Below are 17,768 nucleotides of genomic sequence, written 5' to 3' on the forward strand. Positions count from 1 at the left end.
TGTGTACCACACTGGCAGGCCACTGGGCCTGACCCGCCAGGCTGTCACAGGTCTGTTTACCTTGCAAGCGCGAACAGCGGCTCTGCCCTGCCCCTCCTACCACGCCCATGTACCACTGGGTCGCGGGTCAGCCCACCTTGCGGGTGTGGGTGGAGGCTCCGCTCCGCCCCCTCTCCAATTGGGGTCACGCGGTCACCACGCTGGCGAGCCACTGGGCCTGTTCCGGGCGCTGGCGGCGGCCCGGCTCCTCCCCTCTGGCTCGAAAAATGTAATTTTTTAATACACTATCCACAAGAGTAAAAAAAAACAATTAACTACTTTGGAATAAATCTAAAAGAATTGTACATGAATAGATCAAGGAAACTCTTAAAACTTCTGAAAGACATAAAAGGTGATCTGGATATATGGGAAAATATACTATGTTCATGTACAAGGAGACACAATGTAGTAAACATGTCAGTTTGCTGCACTTTAATCTATAGATCAATGCAATTTCCTCATGACACTTGGCAAGTAGATTCTGACATTCATCTGGAAGATGAAATAGTTAAAATCTGCCAAGAAATTTTTTGAGGCAAAAAATGAGGCCAGGTTACATGCTCTACCAGAAATCAAGATATATCAAAAAGTTACCAAAATTAAAATAGAATCTATTTTTATAGTAATGATTAAATAGATTAATGGGTCAGAATAGAGAGTCCAGAAGTATACATATGTTTATTTAAGAATTTAGTTTAAACATTTCACACCTATAATGTCAGGGGCTCCCAAGTCTGAGGCAGAAGGGTCACAGTTTCAAAGCCAGCCTCAGTAACTTAGCAAAGTCCTAAGGAACTTAGTGAGACCATTCTCAAAATAAAAAAGGGCTGGGGATGTGGCACAGAGGTTAAGCACCTCTGGGTTCAATCTCTGGTACCCCCCACTCCAAAAAAAAAATTAATTTAGTTGATATGTGGGAGGCCATCACGTAATGTGACCAGGATTTTCCTCTCTTGATCAGCTGAAGCACTGTAGGTCACTCCCTGTGATCTGGCCGCTTTTAAGTAGCCAGAGACAGTAGCCCTGATCTTGAGAGTAGTAAAAATGCAACCAAATATGTCTTCATGCATAGGCCTGCCTTCCTGTAGCCCCATGGGTCCAGCTAGGCTCACCTGTTTCTTTGTGATATTAATTCTTTGCCCTGTTTGGGATAGAATGTTCCATGGAAACGCCCTTTGTGTGTCCCCTTCTCTTACTCTGCCCTTTGGGTGTGGCCTTCCTAGCTGTCAGTCAACCTGCTGACAGCAGACATCATGAAGCTAGAATCAGCCCCTTGAAACCTGACCCCTTGCCTCATTTGAATGGCTTCTCCTCAATAAAAGGTGTCAACATGCACTCATGCTCTCTCTCTGTTTCTGGGGACCCTTAAGGTCAGAGGAGCCATCACAGCGACCCCAAATAAAAAGGCATTTCTGTCTCTTGTGTGGTTATTTTGCGCAGCCTGGTTCCCCTGGAGTGACCCTGAGTGTTTTAGTCCTGTGGAACGCGGCATTGATATAGGAGACATTTCAAACCAGTGGGAAAAAAGTATATCTTATTTAAATGAATGGTAAAAAGACAACATTTTAAAAAGTTAGATTTACTTTACCTCACACCATATAAAATAATAAATTTAAGATGAATTAAAGAGTTAATCATAAAAATAGTACAAAAATAAAAATACTGGAAAAAATATAGAATATTTATATAATCTTCAATTGGGAAAGACTTTCCCTAAAAAAAGACAAAATCCCAAAACTAAAAAAGGAAAAGAATTTTGAATTTTTGACTACATAAAATTCAAAATTTATCACCTAACAAAGCAATGAGTTGAATATGTTAACAATATATGTAACAAAAGCAGGACTAGTATGCAGGCTATGTGAGAAAAACAAAATCCAGAGTTGAGCAAGCAAAGTATTATCAGCAAGCAGTACAAAGAAATCCAAACATACAAAAAGAGGACCAACTTCCCGATTCTTGCAGTTTTCTATTGCAGTGTGACAAATCACCCCAAAATTTCATGACATAAAACAATCATTTATTATGCTAAGAATGCTGGGTCAAAAATTTAGGCAATTTATAATAGGGAAAATTTATCTCTGCTACAGAATGTCTGAATTCTGGCCTGGAAACAGTTGGGTGATGACTGCTTCTGAAAAAAAAGAAGAGTGCATGCTTTTCCAGACATTCTGGAGTAATAATTGGAGCTATTTTCCCCACAATATCACCGTTTTGACACTTACAAAAGAATAACAGATTATTCATTTGCAATTGCTAATGAAATACAAACACCAAGTAAGCAAATTAAAAAGTTAAATTTCTCACAGCAACACTGACTCATCTATATTGCATATGAGAAATAAATATTTTATTTGCTGCATCATTCAATTCAATTTCTCAGTATGCATTATTTGAAATGGAGGTGAATTTTTGTGTGTGTGTGTGGGATGCCTATTCAGATTTTTTTCACATTGCACATCCCCCTGAGTCTTTATGCAAAAGGAAAAGATAGCACAGTGGAATTGTTACTCAGTGAAAAACCAGAGTGCAAATCAGTTTCCACTCCAGGCAGCTCTCACTTTATGAACTCTCTGATGGTAATCTGGTTGTTCAATTTAGGAGTGTGTATTTCTTTAGAAATGATCTTCTAATCCACTATCTTAGGTGTGCCCACAAAAGCTTATTTATTATTAATAAAATAGAAATACTTCACATTTGCATGAGTAAAATAGAGAGCAATACAACTGAATGGAAGCAAAAATTTCTTTTTATATTGGATACTGGCTACTGATGAAAAGTCATATGAAGAGGTGGATGAAATCTTTTGTAAGATTCTGAAGGGAGGTCTTCAAGATGATGGTCCATAGGAGCAGATTATGCTAAGTGAAGCTAGCCAACCCCTAAAAAACAAATGCCAAATGTCTTCTTTGATATAAGGAGAGCAACTAAGAACAGAGCAGGGAGGAAGAGCATGAGAAGAAGATTAACATTAAACAGGGACGAGAGGTGGGAGGGAAAGGGAGAGAGAAGGGAAATTGTATGGAAATGGAAGGAGACCCTCATCGTTATACAAAATTACATATAAGAGGAAGTGAGGGGAAAGGGGAAAAAATAAACAAGGGAGAGAAATGAATTACAGTAGATGGGGTAGAGAGAGAAGATGGGAGGGGAGGGGAGGGGAGGGGGATGGTAGAGGATAGGAAGGGCAGCAGAATACAACATACACTAGTATGGCAGTATGTAAAAACGTGGATATGTAACGGATATGATTCTGCAATCTGTATACAGGGAAAAAATGGGAGTTCGTAACCCACTTGAATCAAATGTATGAAATATGATATGTCAAGAGCTTTGTAATGTTTTGAACAACTAATAATAATAAAAAAATAAAAAGATGATGGTCCATTTTTACTTCTACTTTCATTTAAAAAATATCTGGCTTTCCTTATCCCTGCACCACCAAGTATTAAAGCCATTTTTAGTTCTTGGGGCAGGGGTTGTTTTGTTGTTGTGGAAGTTATGAGTGTCTTGTTTATAAGAGAAATGACAAAGAAAAGAAATAGAGAGAAATTTGGTGAACTAAGAAGAGAACTTCCTGTGACAACAGGACAAAAATTGAAGCGTAAAGGGAGAAATCAGACTGGAAATTAAAACAGATCTAAATACTTTGAGCAGTGAGCTGTTACCTGAGAAAATTCTGGGTAAGGAGAATAAGTGGAGAAGAGGCGATTTGGGTTTAAAATGGAAGAAAGGAAGTGGCAAGAGTAAACCATCAGTTGACCGTCCACCTGGAATAGCTTGTCTGTTGCCTGAGCTGGGGAATAAGTGCTGGGTTGTCTGGATGGACACACAAACCAGATAGGATATTCCTAAGGGAGGGTGAAATTAGATATGTCTGAAAAGATTTTGCAAGTAACTCAATAATAAATTTCCTCATAATTAATAAGATTAGCTCTGTTCTAATGTCCCTAAGAAGACCTATTTAGCACTCATATGTGAAGAAAAGTTTGCTCTTTGGAATTTACTCTTTAAATAATGGAATGTCATCCTATTTATCACCCCATCATGGAGATCACACTCTAGCAGATGTCCATAGTTACCTGCAAGCAAAGAGTAAACAGGTGTGTGAGGTGGGTGTGTGAGGGCAGAAAAGCAAAAGGAGGATTTATGTTTCTTCGTCTACAAATGGTGGAGCCATGGGTCTGGAATATATCGTATGAAGGAAGAGTACCCACTATGTTCCATGCTCTGGAGAGATGCTTTGGTTAATTGCATTAGAGTCATATTACATACAAATTGATTAATAACAGAGTTTGGTAACCTGGTAAAAATAGATACCTAGTTAAGAGGTAGAACTTTTTTGATAACATGGTATTTAGCCAAAGGAAAGTTGCATATCTTTCCACACAGGGGCTAAGGCATATTCTTCATTTTCTTCCTCCCTTCCTCTCCTCTTAACAATTGTACCTTCCTATACTAATGAAGGCTCTTCTGTTCTGTCCTTTCCCTGCAACAGCAACCACATTGTTACTATTTTATTTGCCACTATTTTGTGCCAGGGATGTATACATAAGTTTTAGTATAATCAACAGCCCTTTAAGCTAAGTGATATCACCACTTAACCGATGGGGAGACTGAAGTTCAATAAGAAGAAATATGTATATCACATTATATAGTTTTGTACTTACTTATGCACATACATAATCATTTGCAGAGGCTCAGAAATGCAAGCTTCAACTAATTATAACCTCTATCATTGAGTCTTTTGTGTCCAACATCTGTAGTGATATAAAAGTCAGATGAGAAATAGAGGGAAAAAATTGAAACCTGGTAGTAAAAAATTTACAGTTCAATAGCATGAATAAAATGGAAACAAAGCAAAGATAACAGAGAAAAATGAACCCTGTTTTACTGTTGTGCAGACCAGTACATTAATAAAAGCACCCTTAAAAACACTACAAAGACAAACTGATATGAAGATCAAAAAATAAATGTACATTTCATCAAATCAAGATTTCTGTTACTTTTGAAAGTATAATAATTTTAAGATGAGTAAAATGCTGTAGGCTTCCGCTAAGTGAAGGCTAATGCCACTTACAGTTTCCTTCTCCAGTTTATTTGCTTTGGCTTTAGCTAAACATTGTGGGGGTTGTTATTATGTAAACAGAAAAAGAAGCTAGAAGATCTGCAAAGTACAAGATGAGCATATTTTTGAGTGTCCTAGAGTTTACACCACCAGAGTCTGACATTTTGCCTCAATACCACAGATTCCAGGTTCTTGCAAACATTACTTTATGATTTCTAAAACTATAAAAGTCTTGAATTAGAATATTAATTCTTTTAATCATTGTCTCAATATAAAGTAATTCTAGCCATAAATATAAAAAAAATGTATAAAATATGAGATGACATGTAATAAAGTTTTTATTGTTATGAATTTTAGAATAACTATATTGCTCATGAATGGCATGGCCATAAAGTAATTAAATGGATAGGCCGAGAAGAGTGGTTGTAAAATATGCATGATATTCTGTGACATTTTGTATAATAGCACACACAATGTTTTATTTTCATATTCTTTCCCATCCAAAACTCAGCATTTTTTCTACAAAGAATGATGGCATACTTGCTTAAAAAGTTTAGAATGCATGGAAATAAGCATTTTCCAACCATATTATTGTGATTTCCAGTTTTCTGTGTGTGTTCTGAAAAGAGAACAGGAAGTCAGTTGCAGTTAGATACTGAAATTTAAAAAGAAGTTTCCTAAGGATAAAATTGACAATTACCAGGATGAAATTATTTTACTTTACATCTCAGTCCAAAATCTGCCCTCTGCTCTGCTAAGTGTTTGGTTGAGAGATAGTATATAGAGACTCACATAGTGCTGGATGCATAGTAGGCCTACAGTAAACACTGTTTGAGTCAACCAATTCTTCATTCTTTCAGAAAATAGTTTCTACATCTAAAAATGTTTATTGTTCTAACCCTATGGTTAGAACTTGTTCTTACAGAAACAATCAAACGTCCTTTTAGCCTCACAGAGCCTTCAGATAAAGAGTGCCTAGTGAGTTTGTAAAGACTTGTTGTGATTACAAAAAAATCTTAGGGTTTTCTGAAAAGTCAGCAACAGCTAGATACTCTTTCACCCTGGCCACTGGGACATAGTGGCAAGGAGGCAGTAGAAACAGGAACCAGAGAGAAAATGTCATCTTTTTTCCTTGATAGATTGTTCTTTATGATTAGAAGATGGGGAGACAGCAGGGATTAGCAAAATCTCTGAAGGCTGTGAGGAGAGAAGGGGACGTGACTCATCACTAACACCAGCAACAGGCAAACAGTTTGGTCCCCGCAGTGCTACAGATATCTTTCAGTATGAAATCTGTGCACCCCCCTCACCCCATCCCCCATATGGCTACATCTCCTGTTTAATCACAAAAGCCTAAGAACTTGCTCCTAAAATATATGATATGTCAAGATCATTGAAATGTTTTGAGCAACCAATTAAAAAAAAATGCCTTGTTTATTTTCACCCTTACCAGGAACAAAATAAGATGAAGTCATAATCAATAAATTTGCTTATATTTTAGAAACTTTAGGTATCTTTATGTTCTTTTCTTCCATTTTAATGCATTCACTGTTAGGATCATAAAAGAATTTGGAAAACATTAAAATACATTTCTCTTACTACATATGAACTTTATTGCCCTAAAATACCAATGCTTTCTAAATTCATTCTTCAAAAAAACAGCTATGCATCCAAGTAGATGTAATTTACCTGTTACAGCTTGTATTCAGGTAATGGTTAGCATTCTCCATAAACACATGAGTATAAAAACAGTTTAATCCTAACTTTGTATCAAAATATAATCTGAGTGACCAAAGGACAGTACAGAGAAACCCATTTCTTTGATACCTTTTATATTTACACAATTCTGGGATAGCATTAAGAGTCAGAAAATGTGATGCCTTAATACTAAAGGAATGATCCAAAATATGAGTTTTCATTCATTTCCAAAGACAAATCTCTAAACAAGCAGACTTCTATACTAGAAAGACAGCTAAAGAATGGCACAATTTGTGTTAATTTTTCAAAAAATGATTGCCCAAAACCCCTTTGGCATCCTAATACTCTAAACTGTCTCATTTTGTTTCCACCCTCTGCTCTGAAAATTGACTTTATTACTCAAAGAGATATTTTTGATTTAGGGATATTCTGATATGTTTGAACATTAGGATGTCACTTTTCAAAACCTTTTAAAATGTATACTCATAGACACCCCTGAAGGCTTTTAAAGTCAAATACTATACTATTGGCTGTTTTAATATAGTTATATACCATTGTTAAAGTGTTATGTTTAGCACTTTATATTATCTCACTTAATTCTCCTAACAATTCTTCAAGCCGGCACTATTATTATTCTCATTTTACAGGAAAACATGCTTAGAAATGTTAAGTAATTTGACCAAGGTCACACAGATAAATGTCAAAATCAGAATTCAAACCTCAATTTTTCTGATTCCAGAGATGCCTCAGAGGATGAAAGAAATATTTCCCCAGGGAAATCCTACATAGAGATAACTGCTAGAGTGTGTCACCAATAAATTCTAGATTTATTGCTCACCAAAACTATTTCTGAAACTGCTTCCAGGCTTAATGATTTCTATACCTATAGAGTCCAAGTGAACATTCAATTTATTCCAGGTGAAGTGAAACGAGACTGATTCTGTGATGCTTTCACACAAAAAGAATGACTCAGGAATGGTAGACTATCAAACTGAACCAGCTGGCTGTGAGAAATATTTATGGGAATGGGTCTTTCAGCACAACTTCTATGAACATTTCGAGTAAAGAATAACCAGCCATTCTAGCTGAGACACTGTTGTCTTTGTGTCCCCACAGAGTTAGATGGCCTAATGTAGGAGTTGAATTGGTGCATGAAGTTTCTTGAAATTAAACATAAAAAATAAAAACAATAATAAGCATATCAAGAGTTGTTTCCCTTAATCAGAATCTAAATAGTTAGAATACAAGTTGGCCTCCTAACTTCAACTGTTACTGGGCAAAAATCCTTTACAAATGGTGGCAAATCAGGAAATTAGCAATGCTCTGTAGATAGCTGTTTGCAACACAACTTCTAGAAGAAAGTTAAGTCTTTGAGCACCAAGTGTCAATGTCTGCAGCATTTATCATTAACTATAATATTGGAAATGGACACCATGTTATTGATAAAAGATGTTTGCCTTGCTATCAACATTGAAATATTCATTATTATACCCAAAAAGTCAATATTAGGTACAGAGAAACACAGTTGAAAGCCCCATCTTGTTTTCTTATAAAATAACACAGACCTTTATAAATTGCAAAATATCTTCACTGAGCCCAAGGATTTGATTTTAAGAGGTTGATTTCTACCAGTCCATGAGAGTAGAATGTATCATATTTTGCTTCAAAGTGCTCTCCTAGAAGAAGCTAGAATATTGTTAAATATTGTTTTAGTCAGGGTCCCAGCAAAAAATAGATGGTATTTTCAAAAGAGTTGTACTTAAAAAAAAAAAATTAATGAGGGGCAATTACAAAACAGTAGGCAGGGTTAAGGCAACAGCAAAGAATGTTGTGGCACCCAGGGGCTAGTAACAGATTTACTACCTCTAGGCCTAAATGAGTTAGGGAAGAGAAGGTTACCAATACCTCAGGAGAGTTGGAACCAAGGGAGAAGAGCCAACAGAAAGGTACTTAACTGGAGAGGAATTCAGCATTGCATTACCAGCACGTGGCAAAGCAAGAAGGAGCAGGAAGAATCAATATTCTGGCCTTCTGCCTTGGAATCTCTGGCCAAAACCCTTCAGAAACCTAAGCTCAAGGGGATTCAGTCTATACAAGGGTCTGTTTCCCTGGGTACAAAGCAGAATGTTGGGCAGGGTAGATGTGCACAAGCAAAAGTAACTAGAACAAATAAATTCCTGTTCCAAATGTTTGAACAAGAAGAAAGGAAGGAAGGGAGGGAAGGAGAGAGGGAAGAAAAAGAGAAAGAGGAGAGAAGGAGGGAGAAGAAACTGACAGATTATGTACATAAATGTTATACTGCCAGATACACCACTAAAAATAAACAAATAGGAAAACTTTCATAACACATAAGTGGATAATATACTATATCATCCATTATTAAAAATCAATTAATAGCATGAAGACTCTAATAGACCAAATAGCAAAATGACAAACAGATTGTTTCCAAAAGAGAAAATACACATGGTCTACAAGATGTAAAAGAATGTTTAGTCTTACTATATTAGAATCAATATGAAATCTATTTTTCTATCAAATTATAAGGAAAAAGATAATAATACAGTCTAGAAACAGTAAAGTGGGCCTTTAATATACTACTAATGGGAAAGTAGAAAATTGGTGCAGTCATTCTAAAAATCAATGTAACAGTAATTCCACTTCTAATATCCTATTGTAAGGAAACAATTAGAAACCTTGAGTAAGATCTATACACAAAAATATGCATAGCAGCTTTAATGATAAAAAATATAAATGTCCAACATTAATGAAATGATTAAGCAAATTATACAATATCTATTTCATCAGATTTTACAAAGCCATTAAAAATTATGTTTACAGTGAGGGTTTTTGTCACATGGTAAGCAAGAATGTAATGCACAAAATTAAATGTACAATATGGTTGCACCCTGTTTAGGAAAAAAAAAAAGCAAGAAAATATAAAGAAGAAATACCAAAATGTTAATTGTTGTTATCTCTGGATAATAAAAATATGGTGATTTTGTTTGTCTCACCTTGTTAAATCCTTACATACTTACCAAATTTTCTAAAATGAAGAATGTATTCATTAATATTTGTTGAATGCCCACATAGCATCAGTCACTGTCCTGGGATCTGGGTATATGAATCTCATGAGGTACTAGAGTCCTTGCCCCTGAAAATTTAGTGTCTTTTTTCTATACTTTAAGTTATTAAATAATAGGATAATGAAGTTATTATTTATTCATTAGGGTGGAAGAGGAGAAGTAGTGTTCCATATATTCTTCATTGATCTCTTTCCCTCATACCACCTTTTGAGTGAATGGGAATCCTGATGGCCTTATTTTCAAAATAATATCCAAACCCTATGGAAGGTAAACCAATAACACTTTCAAAAAAGAAAAGAAAAAAGTAGAACACCTAAGAGAGTGTACTCATGACCTTGGAGTAGGCTAGAAGGCAGAGTTATTAAACAGGACCCAAAAATGTTAACTATAAGTGAAAAGACTGATAAATTGGACTAGATTAAAATTAAAACTCTATATACATTAAACCACGCTATTAAGAGAATAAAAATGAAAGTCCTTGAGAAGAAAGCTTTTGCAATTCATTGGTAAAATTCATAGCTAGAATATAAAAAGAACTCTAATGTAGCAATAAGAAAAAGTCAGATAACCCAAAAGAAACATGGGCAAAGATTTGAATAGGCAGTCATAAAGGATATCCAAATGATAAACTTAGAAAGATTCCCAAATATTCATTATCATTCAATGCAAACTAAAACCACAACATGATGATATCATTGTACCCCAAACTAAAAAGGCAAATAGTAGCAAATATTGACAACGATGTGGAACAATTGGACTTTCATACATCTACCCATGTTGAGGGTATGAATTGATACAATCAGTTTAGAAAACTAGTTGACAGTATTCACCACAGCTGAACATATGTGAACCCCATGATGTAGAAATTCCAATACTAAGTATAACCAAGGAGAGCATATACATATGCTCTTCACAGTAAATTGGTTATCACCAAAAACTATAAACAATAAAATGTCTATCAATTGTGGAATGAATAAATATATTGTCATATATACATATAAAGAATACTATCCCATAATTAATTAACTATAGCCTTATATAACCTCATTTATATCATAGGCATAATATTGAGTGACAAAGTGACACAAAGAATATATACCATATTGTTCTACTTATGTGAAGTTCAAAAGGAGCTAAACTAATCTATGGTATTAGAATTCAGGATTGCTGGTTATCCCGGCAGGGAAGTAGGGCATGCCTGCAAAGAGAGAAGGTAGTTTCTGGGGTTCTGGTAATGTTCTGTTTATTGATCTGACTGCTGGCTATAGTGTGAATTCACATTATGAAAATTCATACTTCTCTGTATATATGTATTAAAATGTGTGTATTATGTAAGTATATATTATGTATTTCTTATTTTTCTATGTATATATGTGTGGGTACATACATTGTTAAAAGAAAAAAATTTAACAAATTGAGATTTAAAGATCTGGCTTTATTAGCATTCATTAACCAGGTCTCATACAGTCTATAAAACAGGAGCTCTACTGAGCATGATAGAGCTCTTAGTTTTGTAAGTAAGGTTGAGCAGGAACAAAGAAACAACAAAGTACACAAATCAGGTTAGTTAGCATCAGGTTACTTCAGGTTACTTTCCTTGTATTGGTTAAAGCAGAGGGCACTTCTTTATCATGTTGGTTTAAGTGGACTAGGCCCCTTTTGATTGAATTCTGTGAATCCCCTGTTTTTTTGAAAACTGTTCTGTTTGGGGCTGTCATGTCTCAATTTCTCAGAATATCAGATCTTGCAAATAAACAGTTTAGGTTTCAGTTTGCTGACATGGAACATTAGCATGTGTGGCTCCATTTTGGGTTGGTGTGTCAATGCCTACTACAAGAGCTCAATCCAAATGAATGTCCTTCCATAATTTTTACTTAACAATATGCATACATACACTTACACACACTTTTTACGTATTACATCCAAAATGTAAGCACTTCTGACTTCCTCTTTTGCCCCAGTTCCACTCTTTTGTGCTTTACCTTTCTCTGCAGTCTTTACCTCACCCCAAATGATAACATTTTTTTGCATTTAAAAAAAGTTTTATTTATTATTTTTAGATATACATGACAATACAATGACAATACATATTATAAATACATTGAATATAACTTATTCTAATAAGGACCCCATTGTTGTGGTTGTTTATAATGTGGAGTTTCACCAGTGGTGTATTCATATATGAACATAGGAAAGTTATTTATAATTCATTTTACTGTCTTACCTATTCCTAATGATAACTTTTAAAACAGAAGCAGATTCATATATGTCCTTGGCTGGCAAAGCAGTAGTAGCAGCTTCCAAAACCAAACAGAATAAAATACTTTGAGGAATATATATTCTTTGTGTTACTTTGTCACTCATTATGCCAATGATATAAATGAGGTTATATAAAGCTATAATTATTTAATTATGGAATAGTATTCTTTATATGTATATATGACAATATATTTATCCATTCCACAATTGATCAACATTTTATTGTTTGAAGTTTTTGGTGATAATCAATTTACTGTACTGACCTGAAAGTCAGTACAAAATAGCCTCACCACCCACACTTGTTACCTCCTTTACAATGCTTTATTTTTATGTATAGCTTTTGTCACCAACTGATACATTATTGACTTGGATTTGGATGTGTAATTTCCTTCTCTAGTATTTAAACTGAATGAGAGCAGGAACTTTATCTTTCTGTTCTTCATCTTGAACAGTACTGTCATAAAGTAGATAATGATGGATGGATGGTTAGGTGAGTTTGTCACCAAAATATAGGACTTAGGCAGAATTATCATTAGCCTTCTTTTATAGGCTAGGAAACTTAGAAAATAAAATTACAGTAGTAAACAAAAAAAATGAAATTACTTACTTAATGTTTCTCGGTAATACAGACAAGGTCTCTGTTTCTCTCCCTCCTCCTCTGCTTTTGCCTCCCCTAAACCCACACATGCACACATATGCCCATATAGATGAATGTACAAGGAAAATGAAATAAGAACAATTGTCCTAATTAATGGAACTATGAAAATAAACTACTCTGTTCATTACAATTTTCAGCCACTTTACTCTCATCATAGTAGTAAAATATATTTTATAATGCATGGTGTGTGTGTGTGTGAGAGAGAGAAAGAGAGAGAGAGATCTATACATGTATATTTATTTAATACATTTATATGGATAGATGTCATAATATGTATATTTATATGTAAGAGAGATATCTCACACGTATATCTTTTTCACACATATATAAGAATGTATAATAGAAAATTATAGATATTACATAATATATATAGACTGTAATGAGGCCAATGTCAGAAGAACATTTGTTCATCAAGTAAAGCTTTCAATAAGGCAGAAAATGATGGCTGAAGGGAACAATGACTTTTATATCTCAGTGCAAAATAACCATTCATGTCAGAGGAGAAGGCAGTGTCAGAGTTCCCTGTGAAACTGAGATCAGCAGGGCATGTCCATGACTCCAAAATGGGAACTCTGGCTTCATCTTGGTCCCTGTGTGTGGTGGCTGTGCATCCCATGGCAAGTTACTAACCTCTCCAAGTGTACCTTCCTGGAGCTTTAAAGTGAAAATTGTAAGCATCTATCCTGGCAGGGATTTGGTAAAAATCAAATGAAATCAGAATGAATATCAATGGTCAGCCTTGTTCAAATGCAGAAAGGACACCTGGAGGCTAATCAGCAGAAATATTAATGAGTACTACCAAGGCCTATTTCAAATGTAAAAGGCCATGAGGCTCACCTGTGGAACACCTCCAGCCAACTCCTTTGTCCCAGAGGTAGGAAAACGAGAAGGTGGGGGTTGAACCCAGACAGAAGTTGATAGAAGAATTAAAACTCAAAGGTGAGATAGCCATGGTGCTATTTTCATAGTGCCTGTTTTACAGCAGACTTGAATATAACTTATTCTAATAAGGACCCCATTGTTGTGGTTGTTTATAATGTGGAGTTTCACCAGTGGTGTATTCATATATGAACATAGGAAAGTTATGTATGATTCATTTTACTGTCTTACCTATTCCTAATGATAACTTTTAAAACAGAAGTTTTAAAATCTAAAACTAATCTAATCCATGATTTTGATGCTGTTCACAATACCTGTTTTACATAGACTTTGATCTGTGATCTTGGTGTTATTTTCAATGCCTGTTTTGCATAGATTTTAATCAATAATTTTGGTGCTGTTTTCAATGCCTGTTTTACATAGATTTTGCTCCAGAACCATATGTAAATCCTAAGCTAGCACACCAAAAGGGTTTTTGTTTTGTTTTATTTTGTTATCAGGACCCTTCCTGCAAGGTTGGAGTTCTATCTCTTCTCACTTAAAGAAATCCTACTGTGTTTACTCTTCTTTTCCATGATTGGCCATGGATTTTATTCTTCAAAATTGGCAAGACAAGAACCCAGAGGAAATTGGCCAAGTGAGGAGTCTAGGGTTATCTCAAAACTCCAATTTCAATAATTCTGAAAATGTTTGGTAGCCAGATTCTAAAAATATTTTGTAGTTGTAATAGTTTATAGAATTATTACTATGCTTAAATAATTCATGGAATATCTTTCCTGTCTCTCTACACCTGAACTTGCTTCTCCAAGGTTTAACTACTGTTGCCACCCACTCTTGGGATCTGCTTATCCCTAACTAGGATATTTGTCACTAATTAAGTAGGAATTTTCCATGTGTTCCTTATCTAAACTAGCTTGCCTAACTGTTCAGAATAGAACTATGGCCTCTCTGAAACTCAGATTATTAAGACTATACATTTATGAATAAGCCATTCACTGAGATTGGGATCGGAGATGGAAATTAACAATTGGGAGAAATCTCTTCCTTCACAATCCCAGGATGGAATGCTGCCTCATTTTCCTAAATATTTTTCTATCTATTCTAGTTACCATTTAATGAACACTTGTTACATGCCAGGCACTGTACTGTGTATTATTTCATGTCATCCTTACAACAGACTAATACATTTTGTATTAATATTGCCACTTACAAACTAGAAAACTATAATCAGAGAAATTAAGTAGCTTCAGCAGCATCACATTCCTGGTAAGTGGCAGAGTCAGGATTTGAACCCAACCTGCCCAGTTCCTTTTCCAGACCTTTGACATTTATTGATTGTTTACCTCTTACATTTCAAGTCATTTTGCATGACTGTATTTAAATTTCTATCCCTTTATGGCTTAATTATTGTGCCTGTCATGAGTAGGGAATCAGCCTACAACGAAGATGACTAAGGTGTCTCCCTGTGCTTAAGGAAGGATTAGGATCCACTGTTGGGAAAATAACAGGCAAAGAAATTACCACATAACATGGAAACACGTAAAAGGTCATAACTAAGGAAGCATCAGTCTCCTCACCTGTAACACAGAAATAATACTCACATTATAAGACTCTTATGAGAGAATGAAAATCTGTGTCAAGTACTTAGCAAAAAACCTAGCACATAACAAGTGTTCAGTACATGAAATCTGTAATGTTACTAAACAGTTAAAGGACAATAAATAGGATACCAAACTAAAAAAACAAATTAGAGCCAGATTTTGAGAAACCTGACTGCCAGTCTAAAGAATTTGGACCTTCAGCTTAATAAAAACAACACTAGTAATCACTCTGAAAAGAAATTAGAGCCAATGCTATTTAACATTACCTTTCAAAATTCATAGTAAGTAAGCTGGAGTTGGTGGAAACAGTTGGAACTGGTATAAAGAAATTCTGTATTTAATGAATTGAAAGGAAAGATGATATTTTCAAGTTTGATGCCCTTTCTTTCTTCTTCCACAGTAATTAGTGAATGCCAAAGGCAGCAACTGGAGTCTGTGAGCTACTCCTCTCGCTATGCTCTGGGCCTCTTTTATGAAGCTGGCACGAAGATTGACGTCCCTTGGGCTGGGCAGTACATCACCAGTAATCCCTGCATACGCTTCGTCTCCATTGATAATAAGAAGCGCAATATAGGTCAGTACCCCCATTATTTCCCTTAAATACAGTAACAATGGTGGGTGTAGATCATGAAAAATGCTGTTTAATTGAGTGTTGCCATTCTGAACAGAGCAAGCATTTAACTCCAAGCCACAGGGGATAAAATTTAATGTCACATTTGCCCAGTCATAAAATACACAGTGAAACCAGCAAAGTTTTTCAGAAAATCATTCACCACATGGTTCATATTACCGAGTTCATGAAAATAGTGTCAGAAGGTTTAAGATTTCAAAATGGCCCATGTTCTATTGCTTTAATATGGATCCATGTATATGCAAATGTATCCCTCATCGTCTGTTTCTTGGTGGAGTTCTTTTCTGTTTGTTTGGCTTGGGCTTTTTAAAATTTGATAAGTGCTGATTTTCCATTTCTCTGGCTAGAAATAAAAGTGAACTTTACTGTGTTATGAAAATCCTTCACTTCATCATAGTTTTGTTGTTTACTTACATTTCATCTGGAAAAATAGGGTAAAATTACTTTGTATACAGTATAACTAAAATGATAGGCAAAATGTTTCACGAGAGCTTTCTTAGAATGCGATGAAATCTATCTACCCTTCACCTTTTTTATTGAAGATAGTTATAAAAATTAAATTTGAATTGCAAGAAAAATAAAACATTCATTTTAGGCAATAAATAAATAAATAAATAAATGAAGTACAACTATATTCTTACTTGTAGGAGGATTGTGTTATCTCCCCAAGATACCATTTTTCATAAATAAACTATAATGATCTAAAATGACTAAACTCTTGAAAGAAATCATTGCTTCAATGTGTAATAGTGTTTTATGGCCCAGTGATGGTTTCACCAAGCCATTAGTTAGAAGTCTTGCTTGATAAAATCACCAACTAAAGTCTCTCGGCTTGCCAGAGCCTTATAATGATAGAAGTAGTCTGGAGTGTGGTTTTTCTATCAGAGCACATGATCTTAGAAAAATGTTTCTTTTATAACTTAAAACTCCCTAAGAGCTGGACTGTTTATGTTAACATGATACCACATATATGTACAATCAGCAGTTCATGAAATGCCCTATAACAGCAATGGACTCACCATTTTTAACTCCACACTGCTTTGTTCTGAGGAAAGGAAAATAGCCTTCATTTTTCTCAAGTTATATGCTAAGAATTAGACATTATCCCCTGTATCTTGCTTTATAAGGTATTATATCTGTCAGGGTGCATCCATCTGTATGTAACAGAAAAAAAATTAAACTTGTTTAAACAACATAAGGACACCTGGTATGTTATCTGTTATGAACTGAATGATGACTCCTCCAATTCATAGGTTCAAGCCTTAATCCCAGTGTGATTGTATTTAGATATAAGGATTTTAGCAGGTAATTAAGATTACATGAGATCATAAGGGTGGAGTCTTAACCCAATAGAATTGGTGGTCTTATTAGAAGAGCAAGAAAGAAAGAGGTCCCTATTTCTCCGTCATGGCTTTCAAACAGCAAGGAAAAGCCTGGTGAGGACAGCAAGAAGTCAGCTATCTGCAGGCCACAAAGAAAGCCCTCACCAGGTACAAAGTAGACCAGCACCTTGATCTTGGACATCCCAGGCTCCAGAAATGTGAGAAATTTCTGTTCTTTGAGCCACCTAGTCTCTGGTATTTTGTTACAGAAGAACAAGATGACTAGGAAGAAGAGATTGGGGAAACTTTAGAACTGGTTGATACAGAATGGAGCACTATCTTTAAGGTCCCAGGATTCATATTTCTCAGCTCTCTTCCATTCTTGATGTTGACATCCTTAGAGGCATGGTAGCAAAATGGCAGTAGCTACTGGAATTGCACAGAAAACTAACAACATGCTTAGGAATAAAAGGGATCCTCACTGACTCTGCTCATTTCTAAGAATCAAGGAAATTTTTCCAGAAACCCCT

General features: G+C 35.3%; 1 protein-coding gene across 3 annotated transcripts in view; it reads left to right on the forward strand.

The window, feature by feature from the left end:
• The window catches only part of Rnls (renalase, FAD dependent amine oxidase), a 327,678-nt gene that overhangs the window by 212,793 nt on the left and 97,117 nt on the right, over positions 1–17,768 (forward strand). For all 3 annotated transcript variants that reach the window (XM_048807425.1, XM_015498949.2, XM_048807426.1), the window contains exon 5: positions 15,686–15,859. In XM_048807425.1, the coding sequence (XP_048663382.1) occupies positions 15,686–15,859 (174 nt within the window). The remainder of the gene's footprint in view (positions 1–15,685; positions 15,860–17,768) is intronic.

Source organism: Marmota marmota, unplaced genomic scaffold, assembly GCF_001458135.2.
Source record: "Marmota marmota marmota unplaced genomic scaffold, marMar, whole genome shotgun sequence".
In the NCBI taxonomy this organism is placed as follows: Eukaryota; Metazoa; Chordata; class Mammalia; order Rodentia; family Sciuridae; genus Marmota; species Marmota marmota.